This window comes from Pongo pygmaeus, chromosome 5, assembly GCF_028885625.2.
Source record: "Pongo pygmaeus isolate AG05252 chromosome 5, NHGRI_mPonPyg2-v2.0_pri, whole genome shotgun sequence".
Lineage (NCBI taxonomy): Eukaryota > Metazoa > Chordata > Mammalia > Primates > Hominidae > Pongo > Pongo pygmaeus.
Window position 1 is genome coordinate 118,709,130 of NC_072378.2, and position 12,717 is coordinate 118,721,846.

General features: G+C 41.2%; 1 protein-coding gene across 5 annotated transcripts in view; it reads right to left on the bottom strand.

Annotated features, from left to right (window-relative positions):
* The window catches only part of CEP85L (centrosomal protein 85 like), a 253,552-nt gene that overhangs the window by 164,617 nt on the left and 76,218 nt on the right, over positions 1-12,717 (bottom strand). For all 5 annotated transcript variants that reach the window (XM_054493076.2, XM_054493078.2, XM_054493079.2 and 2 more), the window contains one exon: positions 11,628-11,786. In XM_054493076.2, the coding sequence (XP_054349051.1) occupies positions 11,628-11,786 (159 nt within the window). The remainder of the gene's footprint in view (positions 1-11,627; positions 11,787-12,717) is intronic.

The window sequence follows — 12,717 nt, forward strand, 5'->3', positions numbered from 1 at the left end:
TTTGCCGACTGTGAATCCCTGGATACAGTGAGATGGCCAAGCCACTCTATATTCTGATAAAGGAGACCCAGAGGGCAAATACTCATCTAGTAGAATGGGAATCAGAGGTGGAAACAGCCTTCAAAACTTTAAAACAGACCCTAGTACATGCTCCAGCCCTAAGCTTTCCCACGGGACAAAATTTGTCTTTATATGTCACAGAGAGAGCAGGAATAGCTCTTGGAGTTCTTACTCAGACCCGTGGGATAGCCCTACAACCAGGGGCATACCTAAGTAAGGAAACTAATGTAGTAGCAAAAGGCTGGCCTCACTGTTTATGGGTGGTTGCAGCAGTGGCCATCTTAGTATCAGAGACTATCAAAATAATACAAGGAAAGGATCTCACTGTCTGGACTACTCATGAGGTAAGTGGCATATTAAATGCTAAAGGAAGTTTGTGGCTCTCAGATAACCACCTACTCAAATACCAGGCACTAATCCTTGAAGGACCAGTGTTTCAAATATGCACATGTGCAGCCCTCAACTCTGCCACTTTTCTCCCAGAGGATGGGGAGCCAATTGAGCATAAGTGCCACCAAATTATTGCCCAGACTTATGCCGCCCAAGAGGATCTCTTAGAAGTTCCTTTAACTAACCCTGACCTTAACCTGTATACTGATAGAAGTTCATTTCGGTACAAAGGGCAGGCTATGCCATAGTTAGCAATGCAACAGTACTTGAGAGTAAGCCTCTTCCCCCAGGGACCAGCACCCAGTTAGCAGAACTAGTGGCACTTACCTGAGCCTTAGAACTGGGAGAAGGAAAAAGAATAAATGTGCATACAGATAGCAGATATGCTTATCTAGTTCTACATGCCCACGCTGCAATATGTAAAGAGAGGGAGTTTATAACCTCTCAGGGGACACCCATTAAGTACCACAAGGAAATCATGAAATTACTGCACGCAGTGCAGAAACCCAAGGAGGCAGCAGTCTTACACTGCCAGAGTCATCAAAAAGATGAAGGAGAAGCAGCAGAAGGAAACCACCGAGCAGATGCTGAGGTCAAAACTGCTGCTAAGCAGGACTTCCCTTTAGAAATGCCCATGGAAGGACCCTTAGTATGGAGCAACCCCCTCCAGGAGGTTAAGCCCCAGTATTCCCCAACCAAAACAGAATGGGGACTCTCATGGGGGCATAGTTTTCTCCCCTCAGGGTGGTTAGCGACACAAGAGGGAAAGGTGCTCATACCTGAAGCCAGCCAGTGGAAAATACTTAAGACCCTCCACCAAACCTTTCATACAGGTATTGAAAGTACCCGTAAGATGGCCAAATCCCTATTTACAGGGCCAAACCTTCTCAAAACTATCTGGCAGGTAGTCAAGGCCTGCGAGATGTGCCAAAAAAATAATCCCTTGGTCCATCATAAGGTCCCTCTGGGGGAACAAACAATAGGGCACTATCCTGGAGAGGACTGGCAGTTAAACTTCACCCACATGCCTAAGTCAAGGGGATTTCAATACTTGTTGGTCTATGTTGATACCCTTACAAATTGGGTGGAAGCCTTCCCCTGCACAACAGAGAAGGCCCAAGAAGTAGTTAAAATCTTACTTCACGAAATAATTCCTAGATTCGGACTTCCCCCAAAGCTTACAGAGCAACAATGGTCCAGCTTTTAATGCTACAATAACTCAAGGAATTTCCAAGGCACTAGGAATACAATATCACCTTCACTGTGCCTGGAGGCCACAATCCTCGAGGAAAGTCGAAAAGGCAAATGAAACACTAAAGAAGCATTTGAGAAAGTATCTCCCGTGGCCACTCTCTTGCCCATGGCCTTGTTAAGAATCCGAAATTCCCCTGGAAATTTGATCCTAAGTCATATGGGGCTCAGTCCATATGAAATGCTGTATGGATGGCCTTTTCTCACAAATGACCTCCTGCTCAATCAGGAAACGGCCAGTTTGGTCAAAGATATAATAACTTCTCTAGCAAAGTATCAACAAAACCTTAAAACTTTACCCAAAGGGTGTGACAGGAAAAAAGGAATAGAGCTGTTCCAACCAGAAGATCTAGTATTGGTCAAGTCCCTCCCCTCTACCTTCCCATCTATGGATCCCTTGTGGGAGGGACCATACTCAGTAATCCTCTCTATCCCCACTACAGTTAAGGTGGCAGGAGTGGAATCCTGGATTCACCACACCCGAGTTAAACCTTGGACATCCCCTGAGGAACTTACAGGACTATCAGCTCAGGAGTCTCAAGATCAGCCAGACCAGCCTCGATACACCTGTGACCCACTTGAGGCCCTGCTTCTCCTATTTTGGAAGGAAGCATCCCAGGCTAAAAAGACTCCTACAGTTAATCCTAAAGAAGAAAAACTCATCTCTACCTAATAGAGGATAAGCAGAAAACCTACATGATCTTTGACATCTCTCCTTGCTCTCTTTAATGGAGTCCTTATACTGTTTCATCATATTAAACAGTATACTAGCCACACTCTTTGCAGTAGGATTATATACTGTAGCTCCTGCTGGGACAAAAATCCTGACCACATCAACCTTTTTTCTATCGTCCTTCCTTTTAACAATTTACTCCTTCTTCCCTCCTCCTTTCCACTACCGCTCCACCTACAGAGCACCATGACTCCCTTTATAAGGATCTCCTAAGCTTCTTTTAACTCTCCTAAGTATTCTTTCCGCCACCTCTTCATCCCTCCCCAACTGCACTTGCTTCTCTAGTGCATACTCTCCTCCCCTTCCCAGAAACACTGATGTAGTCTACTTCGAAAGGATATTGTTTAAAACTAAATCAGGGTTTACTACCCACACCTATATGAGGAAGGAATGTTATAGTGCTGCTTCTCTCTGCTCCCACAATGGCCATACATATCACCAAGGACAAATGACCCAGTCCAACTGTCCCGATGCCCTAGTGACTACCGAACGTCGGACATATTACACCCATGTGGGTATAACTGATGAGGGAGATGTCCAGGATAAAGCCAAAAAACAACATGTCTAGCAAGTAATTAAAAACTTGATCCAACCATCTAACAGTCCAAGTCCATATAAGAAACTAGACCTTTCCAGGTTACAAAAGATTCTTGACTCTCATTCCCATCTCTGGAGTCTATTTAACACCACACTCACAGGAATGCAGGAGGCCTCTCCTAACAATCCTACTAACTACTGGATGTGTCTTTCCTTGCATTTTCAACCACATGTCCCAGTAGTCCCTGTCCCAGGACATTGGAACCTATCCACCTCAGTCCTAAACACCACCGGGATAATTGGCTCCCCAGTCACCAATCTGCCAGCCACACAGGCCTCAAATCTCACATGTATAAATTTTAGCATGACTCCCAATAGAAACATCTCCCAAAGTCAATCCTCGATACCGGCGACCTCAGGTTTCACCTGTCTAACTCCAGACATCTTTTTCATCCGTGCTAACATAGCTTATCAATGTCTAAACGGCACCCCAAAAGAGTTATGCTTTCTCTCATTTCTAGCACCCCCATGTCCATTTATACCGAACAAGAGTTGGAAAGTCTCCTTATACCCCAGTCCCGCCACGCACGAGCTCCTATTCTCCCTTTTATGGTAGGAGCCAGAATACTGGGTGGGCTTGGGACAGGAATTGGAAGTATAACCTCCTTCACCCAATTCTATTATAAAATATCACAAAAATTAAATGATGATATGGAATGGGTTGCCAATTCCCTGATGACCCTACAAGGCCAGCTTAATTCTCTGACTGGGGTGGCCCTCCAAAAACGAAGGGTCCTAGACTTACTAACAGCTAAAAGAGGAAGAACTTGCCTCTTCTTAGGAGAAGAATGTTGCTACTTCGTCAACCAGTCAGGAATTATTGCCGAAAAGGTCCAGGAGCTAAGGGAATGAATAGAACGTAAAAAGAGCGAGCTCCGACTCTCAGGACTCTGGAGTATATTTAACCGATGAGTACCTTGGCTTCTCCCCTTTCTAGGCCCTGTAACAGCCATCTTGCTATTACTCACCTTCGGTCCCTGTATTTTTAACCTCCTTGTCAAATTTATTTCCTCTAGGATAAAGGCCATCAAGCTACAAATGGCCTTACAAACGGAACCTCAAATGAATTTAACTCACAGCTTCTACCGAGGACCCCAGGATCAACCCACTGGTCTCTTGACTGGCCTAGAAAGTTCCCCTCTGGAGGACAATACAACAGCAGGGCCCCATCTTCACCCCTAACCAGCAGGAAGTAGCTAGAGAAGTCATCGCCCAGTTCCCAACAGCAGTTGGGGTGCCCTGTTTAGAGGGGGGACTGAGAGGTGATGCCAGCTGGGCTTCCTGGGTCGAGTAGGGGCTTGGAAAGCTGTAAAACTCACTCATTTCCTGCATCAGGACTTACTTCAGTTCTGGATAAATAATATTGAGGATATATGCTTAAAATATTCCTAACACCAGGATTTGCTTATGCGTTTTCTTCCCAAGAAAGCTATAAACAGCGAGAATTTTAGCTGTAAGTTTTCCTGTATGCCCCACCACCTCCGTGCCAAAACCAGAGTTAAAGAAAAGATTAACTGCCCATTTTTCTGTAATCAGCGGACCTTATCTATCCTCCCAATTCCTTATGAACATAGTTCATAAGTTCTATAAGATCCTCTTTTTCTTGCTGTATAGCTCCAAGGCCATAAAACAGGTAAGCATAAGTCGCAATTTCGGATTTTCTCAAAATCTAAGGCATGTCACAAAATAATTTACTGCCTTTGTTTCTCGCTCCTGTAACATGCTTCCCGCCTCACGTATCTCCTGCCTTAAAGAGTTTAAAAGGCAATCACCCAAGATAGCAGTGGCAACCCATTCGGGACCCCTTCCACACTGTGTAAGCTTTGTACTTTCACTCTGCTCAATGAAACCTACAGCTCACTCTCTCTCTCAGTCCAAGTCTCTGTCACTCACGGCAGTCAGCCGCCGCACCAATTCTTTGGCGTGGCTAGGCAAAGAACCTTGGGTGTAACAAAAGGATAAAAAGACAAGATACAGAGTGGAAGAAAATATTTGCAAACAACGTATCAAACAAAGGAGTAGTATCTAAAATATATAAAGAACTCTCAAACTCAACAGTAAAGAAGAAAACTTCTGGGCACAGTGGCTCATGCCTGTAATCCCAGCACTTTGAGAGGCCAAGGTGGGTGGATCACTTGAGGCCAGGAGTTCAAGAACAACCTGGCCAAAAGGTGAAACCCCATCTCTACTAAAAATACAAAAATTAGCCAGGCATGGTGGTGGGTGCCTGTAATCCCAGCTACTCAGGAGGCTGAGGCAGGAGAATCGCTTGAACCTGGGAGGCAGAGGTTACAGTGAGTCAAAATCCCGCCACCGCACTCCTGCCTGGACAACAGAGCGAGACTCCATCTCAAAAAAAAAGGAAACAATACAATTAAAACACAGGTAAAAGGCATGAAGAGACATTTCATTGAAGAAAAAAGAAAACATACAAGTGGGAAAATAAGCATAAGAAAAATTGGTCAACATTACAGTGATTAAGACCTGGTTTTCAGGCCAGCATGTGAGAAGCCTGAAAGTCATCATTTAACAAGTAAAAAGCTGAACAAAGTGAAAAAGCAACAACTCTTCTTAGATCCCAAAGAAAAATGAGGTCATCGTGCAAACAGCTGCTCCCAAAACAGAAGACAGCAACATGTCAAATGCATAGAATACACTTATTAGAGCTTGAAACTTGTGTGGCACACAGGACCCAGGTGGGAAAACTTGAATTGTATTAATTGCTGGAGGCTGAGTATGAAGAAGTCTGAGAGTTAAAAATTCCAAAACGACCCTGTCATAGGGAGACTACCAGACTTTTACGAGTTTTACTTCCAGGAGTTTGACGTGGTTCTCACAGTAAGTATCAGAGAAAAATCCCTTCATGACTCCGGAAAAGGGAAGATAAAAGGGGCCATTTTGAAATACACCAGAACATTCCATTCTTAATAAGGTCTGCCCTCAGGAGACCTTATTTAACCAGAGCCTAAACTCTTTGTAGTTTTAACAGAGCCTAACTTACCTTGGGGAAGAGAAATAACGAACTCCAGTCAATTCTAGTCTTCTGGATGGTTAAAGGGAAATACCCAACTAAAGCTCCCTGTACCCATCCTGTCCCACTCAAGTTAGTAAAAACAGAAAAAAACTGAGAAGCATCTGTGAAGTTACAACCCAGAGGCACCAGCTCACTAAAACACTGAGGTCAAATCATAGGACACTTCCCCTCCCCACACACCTTACCACCACATTACTAAAGGTCTGCTCACCAGTTTCTTTTACCCAGTATATCATGATCAGCTTTCAAAAAATAAAAATAAAAAGTACAAGGCATACTGTAAGGCAAAAAAAAAAAAAATAGTTTGAAGAAATAGAGCAAGCTTCAGGACTAGACTCAAACACGGCAGGGATATTGGAATTACTAGACCAGGAATTTAAAACAACTATGATAAATAGGGTAAAGGCTTTAATTGAAAAAGTAGACATCTTCCAAGAACAGACGGATAATGTAAGCCGAGGGATAAAAATTCCAAGAATCAAAAAGAAATGCTACAGATCAAAAATACTCTAATAGAAATGAAGAATGCCTTTGATGGGCTCATTAGTAGACTGGACTTGGCACAGAAATCTCTGAGCTTGAAGATATGTCAACAGAAACTCTTAAAACTTAAAATAAAGAGAAAAAGCCTGGTAAAAATGGAACATAATTATTTAAAAAAAAAAAAAAAAAAAGAAGAAGAAGAAGAAGGCGGAGGCTGCAGCCAGCCAAGATCACACCACTACACTCTAGCCTGGGCGACAGAGCAAGACTCCATCAAAAAAAAAAAAACAAAAAAAAAAACGCATTATATCCAAGAATCGTGAGACAACTACAAAAGGTATGCCTTACACCCTTCACAAAATTTAACTCAAAATAGATCACAATCCTAAATGTAAAACACAAAACTATAAAACTCCCAGAAAATAACATAATAGAAAACCTAGATGACATTGGTTATAGCAATGATTTTTTAGATAAAACGGCACAATCCGTGAAAGAAACAACGGATAAGCTTAACTTCATTAAAATAGAAAGCATCTGCTCTGCAAAAGACAATGCCAAGAGAATAAGACAAGCCACAGAATGAGAGGAAATACAGTAGGCCCTCCATATCCGCAGGTTCCACATCTGCAGACTCAACCAACCATGGATCAAAAATATTAACAATAAAAATAACCAAACTTTAAAAACAATATAGTATGGCAACTATTTACACAGCACTTACATTGTATTACGTATTGTAAGGAATCTAGAGAAGTATACAGAAGTAAGTGTGTAGATTATATGTAAATACTACACTATTGTATATAAAGGACTTGAGCATCCTCAGATTTTGGTATCAGGGGTCCTGGAACCAAGCCTCCACAATACCAAAGGATGTCTTTATTTGCAAAAGACATGTTCGATAAAGGACTGTCATCCAAATATACAAAGAACTCTAAACTCAACAATAAGAAAACTAACAACCCAATTAAGAAATGGGCTTTATAAAGACCTTTACAGAGACCTCATCAAAGATGATATACAGGCAGTAAACAAGTATATGAAAAGGTGTTCCACCTCATACATCATCAGGAAAATGCAAATTAAAACAACAAAATACTACACACTTATTAGAAAGGCAAAATCCAGAACACTGACAACACCAAATGCTAAGTAGGATGTGGAACAACAGAACCCTTATGTATTGCTGGAATGCAAAATGGTACAGCCTCTTTGGAAGACAGTTTGGTGGTTTTTTTACAAAACTAAATATACAAAATTAAATATATAGAAAACTAAATATACTCTTACCACATGATCCAGCAATTGAGCTCCTAAGTATTTAGGCAAGAGAGTTGGGGACCAAAATAAAAGTCCTAACCCTTCCAACAGACTACTGGACCCTCCTTTAGCTAAAAGACCCCAAAATTTTAAGTTAGCAACCATGGCAAGACAGTAAGCTGTTCATGATCCATTTGCTTCCAATCCCCTTCCCCTTTCTAATCACTGGATTTTCTCAAAAGCCAGTGTGAGAAAACAAAAGTCCAAAAGACCCCTTCGTTCAAGTCATCTAAACACACCCCTTCCTGTTTTTACAGTTTCAACATGACAACTATTTTAGGCCACAAAGATTTTCTTCTTGATAAGTGGCTTTTGGAAAGGACTGGTTCTGGCCAGTCACCTGAGGATGCAGTTTATGGACTTCTTCCCTACATTTCACCTTTTACATATAGAACCTAATTACAATGCATTTAAATATTAAATCTCCACCCCAAAGTGATTATGGGAGGTATGTTACATATGAGTAAACCTAAAACACATGTGTGTGGGTCTCCTTCATGAATATTCATGGCTCCTTCTGTAACCTGTTGAATATAGCTGTATGCCTAGACAATCATCAGCATAAGTTCTTATCTTAAACCCTCACCTCACCGGACCCCACCCTGCTTGGAAATGCCTCTCAACTTCTGCTGAGACTATGCCTCCCGGCCTGTCAGAATGGCCTATACAAGCTGCAAACCTTTGTGAGAAATGAAGCTCTCATTTCCAAATCTATGAACCTCATAATTCTTCAGCTGACAGAGTTGAAAGCTGACATCCACACAAGAACCTACACACGGCTGTTTACAGCAACTTTCCTCATAATTGCCAAAACCTGGAAACAACCAAGATGTCCTTTAGTAGGCGAATGTTGATAAACTGTGGTACATTCAGACAATGGGATACTACTCGGCACTAAAAACAAATGAGCCATCAAGCCATGAAAAGACATGGAGAAACTTAAATGCATATTACTAAGTGAACAAAGCCAAACCCACAGAATATACAACACCAAGAGTGAACCCTAATGCAGGGGTCCCCAAACCCCAGGCCACAAACCAGCACCGGTCAGTGGCCTGTTGGGAGCCTGGCTGCACGGCAGGAGGTAAGCGGCTGCAGGTGAGTGAGGGCAGCTGAGCACCACCTCCTGTCAAATCAATGGTGGCATTAAATTCTCATAGAAGCACGAACCCACTGCACATGTGAGGGATATAGGTTGTACACTCCTTATGAGAATCTAATGATAAATGTAATGCAATGCACCTGAATCATCCCAAAACCATCCACCCCACCCCACCCTGGTCCGTGGAAAAACTATCTTCCACCAAACCAGTTCCTGGTGCCAAAAAGGTTGGGGACTGCTACCCTAATGCATGAACACTGGGTGATAATAGTGTGTCCATGTAGTTTTATCAATTGTAACAAATATACTACACTAGTAGGAGATAATGACATTGGAAGAGGCTGTGCATGTGTGGGGACAAGAGATACATGGGAAATCTCTGTACCTCCCAATGAATTTTCCTGCTGCTCTAAAAAAACTGCTCTAAAAAATAAAGTCTTTTTTAAAATAAGACATCACTACCACAAGGAAATATCATTATACTATTAAAATGGCTAAACTTTTTTACACCAAGTGGTAGCAAGGATAAAAAGAAAACTAGATCACTTATACAAACATTGCTGATGGAAATGGTACAGTCACTCTAGAAAACTGTGTGACAGTTTCTTTAAAATCTAAATATGCTACTACACAATCCAGCTACTGCACTCCTAGGCATCTACTCACTCAAAGAAATGAAGACATAGGTTCACAGAAAAACCTATACCCACATGTTTATAGCAACTTTACTCATAATAGTCAAAAACTGAAAACATCCCAAATGCTTTTCAACAGGTAAATGGTTAAAGTGTATTCTCTCCAATACCACCATTACTGAATGCTACTCATCAATAAAAAGGAATGGACTGTTGATACATGTAACAACTGGATGAAAATCCAGAGAAAAAAGCCAGTTTCAAATTCCAGTTATGATTCCATTAATTCTTGAAAAACAAAACTATAGAAATGGAGAGTAAATGGCTTCCAAGAGTTAAGAGATAAAGGAGAGGGGGCAGAGAGAGAAGTGGGTATGGGAAACATGAGGTATCTGGAAATGTTCTGAATCTCGGCTCTATCAATGTCAATACCCTGGTTACACCACTATTATTTCTTAAAACTGCATATAAATCTATAATTATCTCAAAATAAGAAGTTTAGTTAAAAAGATGAAGGACTACAAAATGGGAGAAAATTTTCGCAACCTACTCATCTGACAAAGGGCTAATATCCAGAATCTACAATGAACTCCAACAAATTTACAAGAAAAAAACAAACAACCCCATCAAAAAGTGTGCGAAGGACATGAATAGACACTTCTCAAAAGAAGACATTTATGCAGCCAAAAGACACATGAAAAAATGCTCACCATCACTGGCCATCAGAGAAATGCAAATCAAAACCACAATGAGATACCATCTCACACCAGTTAGAATGGCAATCATTAAAAAGTCAGGAAACAACAGGTGCTGGAGAGGATGTGGAGAAATAGGAACACTTTTACACTGTTGGTGGGACTGTAAACTAGTTCAACCATTGTGGAAGTCAGTGTGGCGATTCCTCAGGGATCTAGAACTAGAAATTCCATTCGACCCAGCCATCCCATTACTGGGTATATACCCAAAGGACTATAAATCATGCTGCTATAAAGACACATGCACACGTATGTTTATTGCAGCATTATTCACAATAGCAAAGACTTGGAACCAACCCAAATGTCCAACAATCATAGACTGGATTAAGAAAATGTGGCACATATACACCATGGAATACTATGCAGCCATAAAAAATGATGAGTTCGTGTCCTTTGTAGGGACATGGATGAAATTGGAAATCATCATTCTCAGTAAACTATCACAAGAACAAAAAACCAAACACCGCATATTCTCACTCATAGGTGGGAATTGAACAATGAGAACACATGGACACAGGAAGGGGAACATCACACTCTGGGGACTGTTGTGGGATGGGGGGAGGGGGGAGGGATAGCATTGGGAGATATACCTAATGCTAGAGGACGAGTTAGTGGGTGCAGCGCACCAGCATGGCACATGTATACATACGTAACTTAACCTGCACATTGCGCATATGTACCATAAAACCTAAAGTATAATAATAATAATAATAAATAAATAAATAATAAAAAAATAAAAATTAAAATTAAAATTAAAAAAATTAAAAAAAAAAAGATGAAGGAAAAACTCTTATGACTCGAGGGACAATTTTTTTTTTTGAGACGGAGTCTCGCTCTGTCCCCCAGGCTGGAGTGCAGTGGCACGATCTCGGCTCACTGCAAGCTCCGCCTCCTGGGTTCACGCCATTCTCCTGCCTCAGCCTCTCAAGTAGCTGGGACTACAGGCGCCCGCCACCACGCCCAGCTAATTTTTTGTATTTTTAGTGGAGACAAGGTTTCATTGTATTAGACAAGATGGTCTCGATCTCCTGACCTCGTGATCCACCCACCTCAGCCTCCCAAAGTGCTGGGATTACAGGCGTGAGCCACTGCGCCCGGTCGACTAGAGGGACAATTTTATTTGATATACAGCAACATTGAACATTATTAAATATTCAAACACTATAATTTTCAGCATGAAACAATAAAACATATCCCCTGAATATTCTTGTACCACAACCACTCTTCAAAGATTCATATATAAACAATAAGAATTTTAACTCACCTTCCACGCTATCAGAACACGAAGTTCCAATGCCAGTGTCTCCACTGTCAGAAGCTATACTGTGTCTCCTGATATGGTTATTTCGATGGTTAGATGGAACAGTTGTGGCCTGCCACAATGATTCATTAGCAGGTAGCCATGCTGATGAATAATCTGGGCCTAAAAAGGGAAATATGTAACAGTTAACACATATACCTGAGTAGGCAGAAGACTTTTTTTTTACCTTGTGGAAAATACACATAGGGTATAAAAGGTATAAAAGGTTCTTTTCTGCCCAAAATAATTTAAAATGATCAACAAAATTAACCAAATAAATGTATATATCACACATATATCAATTAAGTGTGATTACATAGTTTCCTCTAGCTGAAGAACTCTGTTTTCTGCTTCTGGGCATTAAACTTTTAAAGACGTACTGCTGTGTTATTACAAATGTTGAAACTATCCACTTATCTTCAAATGTCAGTACTCTGCTCTAGAATAATTGATAGGTAGGCACCTGTGATTATACATACATGCGTTAGCTGAAAATCAGGGCTCAGGAAAAATTCAATAATAATGCATGATAATATAAATAGGATATCCACATGTAATATGAAAACAATCCATTTTTTTCTGCTATATATTTACTAAATTTTTTCTACAATCGTCACTAAAAATTTTTAAATTTTACATTATTTTATTTGAATTATTTCCTTAATTATTATTTAATAACAGTTTAATAGCACAGTATTTTCCTACTCTTAGCTTGATTTGTCTTTTTTTTTTTTTTTTTTTTTTGAGACGAGTCTCGCTCTGTCGCCCAGGCTGGATGGAGTGCAGTGGCGCATTCTCTGCTCACTGTAAGCTCCACCTCCCGGGTTCACACCATTCTCCTGCCTCAGCCTCCGGAGTAGCTGGGACTACAGGTGCCCACCACCATGCCCGGCTAATTTTTTGCATTTTTAGTAGAGACGGGGTTTCACCATATTAACCAGGATGGTCTCCATCTCCTGACCTCGTGATCCACCTGCCTCGGCCTCCCAAAGTGCTGGGGTTACAGGTGTGAGCCACCGTGCACCCAGCCCAATTTGTCCTTTTAATTTAAATA